Consider the following 2270-nt stretch of genomic DNA (forward strand, 5'->3'; position numbering starts at 1 on the left):
TATTCTGTAGACTCTTGAAAAGAAATTAAGTCACCTAGTGTCACATTTGTTTCATTAGTCCTCTCCTCCAGTTCAGATAGTAAAGCATCTGCCTACAATGTGGGAGACCCAGGTTTGATCCCTGGGTCAGGAAGATCCCCTGGAGAAGGAAATGGCACCCTACTCCAGTACTCTTGCCTGGAAAATCCCATGGACGGAGGATCCTGGTAGGCTACCGTTCATGGGGTTGCAAAGAGTTGGACACGACTAAGCGACTTCACTTTGACTTTTTTCCAGTTAGTTACTATACTCAACCTCCTATGACTGGATGCTTAATGGTGCGAGCTACATAATTCTGTTTTATCATTTCTCAAATTTTTTCTACCTTTCTTGCTACCTCCCTGCTATAGGTGAAACAAATTGAAGATAATGGAACCAAATAACAAAAGCCATCCTGAAGAGTTTATTCTACTAGGCTTTACTGACCGTCCTTGGCTAGAGCTTCCTCTATTCATTATTCTGCTTATAACATACCCCATGGCCATGATGGGAAACATAGCCATCATTCTGGTGTCCAAGTTAGACACCCGTCTGCACAGTCCCATGTATTTCTTCCTCACCAACCTCTCCTTTTTGGACATGTGCTACACCACAAGCATTGTCCCTCAGATGCTCTTTAACCTGGGAATGTCTAAGAAGACAATCAGCTATGTGGGGTGTGCAGTTCAGCTTTATTTCTTCCACACAATGGGGGGCACAGAATGTCTGCTTTTGGCTGTTATGTCCTTTGATCGCTACGTGGCCATCTGCAAGCCTCTACACTACACCCTCATCATGAATCAGCGCGTCTGTATCTTATTAGTGGCCACCGTGTGGCTGAATGGAATGACCTATGCTGTCTCAGAGGCCACTGTCACCTTACAGTTACCACTGTGTGGTCACAATACCCTGGATCACTTGCTGTGTGAGATTCCTGTTCTGATAAAGACTGCCTGTGGTGAAAAGGGTGCTAATGAGCTCACACTCTCAGTGGTATGCATTTTTTTCTTAGCTGTGCCACTATGCTTAATTCTAATATCCTATGCTTGTATTGGACATGCTGTATTTAAGATTAAATCTTCGGAGGGAAGGAAAAAAGCCTTTGGGACATGTTCTTCCCATCTCATTGTAGTTTTCTTATTTTATGGCCCAGGTATCAGCATGTACCTTCAGCCCCCCTCCTCCATCTCAAGAGACCAGCCCAAGTTCATGGCTCTCTTCTATGGAGTGGTGACTCCTGCACTCAACCCTTTCATCTACACTCTGAGGAATAAAGATGTAAAGGGGGCACTGGGCAATCTGATGAGGAGCATTTTCACTTCCAAGTGATAGTTGGTAGACATTAGATGAAAGTATTTACCAATTTAGTAAGTATATAGAGGTTTCTTTAATAACTCAATCCCTTCTCATACTTTCCCATATCATGTTATTAATAGATGTTCTTCTTGCAAAACATGCCATGTTTCTCATATTCTTAGGCAAGGGTGATACTTGGCTAATACACACCAGTAAGGGCATTCCGTGGAAATATATTTAAAAAATTATTCTGTTTGATATATACTGAAATAATGGCTGTTAAACAATTTTTTTTGAAGTACTGTAAACTATAATATAAACTAATCAGTTCAGTTCAGTCGCTCAGTCGTGTCCAACTCTTTGTGACCCATGAATTGCAGCACAGCAGGCCTCCCTGTCCATCACTAAATCCCGGAGTTCACTCAAACTCATGTCCATCGAGTCACTGATGCCATCCAGCCATCTCATCCTCTATCGTCCCCTTCTCCTCCTGCCCCCAATCCCTCCCAGCATCAGAGTCTTTTCCAATGAGTCAACTCTTTGCATGAGGTGCCCAAAGTACTGGAGTTTCAGCTTTAGCATCATTCCTTCCAATGAACACCCAGGACTGATCCCTCCTTTAGAATGGACTGGTTGGATCTCCTTGCAGTCCAAGGGACTCTCAAGAGTCTTCTCCAACACCACAGTTCAAAAGCATCAGTTCTTTGGGGCTCAGCTTTCTTCACAGTCCAACTCTCACATCCATGCATGACCACTGGAAAAACCATAGCCTTGACTAGACAGACCTTTGTTGGCAAAGTAATGTCTCTGCTTTTGAATATGCTGTCTAGGTTGGTCATAACTTTCCTTCCAAGGAGTAAGAGTCTTTAAATTTCATGGCTGCAATCACCATCTGCAGTGATTTTGGAGTCCCAAAAAATAAAGTGACACTGTTTCCACTGTTTCCCCATCTATTT

At 43.1% G+C, this 2270-nt stretch overlaps 1 protein-coding gene across 1 annotated transcript; it reads left to right on the forward strand.

Annotated features, from left to right (window-relative positions):
• Positions 1-279: 279 nt before the first annotated feature.
• LOC113882043 (olfactory receptor 2B6-like) lies at positions 280-1662 on the forward strand. Its single transcript, XM_027525215.1, has one exon. It carries the CDS (start codon positions 409-411, stop codon positions 1345-1347), a length of 939 nt encoding a protein of 312 aa, XP_027381016.1. The 5' UTR covers positions 280-408; the 3' UTR covers positions 1348-1662.
• The last annotated feature ends 608 nt before the right edge of the window (positions 1663-2270 follow it).

The sequence above is a fragment of the Bos indicus x Bos taurus genome, chromosome 23, assembly GCF_003369695.1.
Source record: "Bos indicus x Bos taurus breed Angus x Brahman F1 hybrid chromosome 23, Bos_hybrid_MaternalHap_v2.0, whole genome shotgun sequence".
NCBI lineage: Eukaryota > Metazoa > Chordata > Mammalia > Artiodactyla > Bovidae > Bos > Bos indicus x Bos taurus.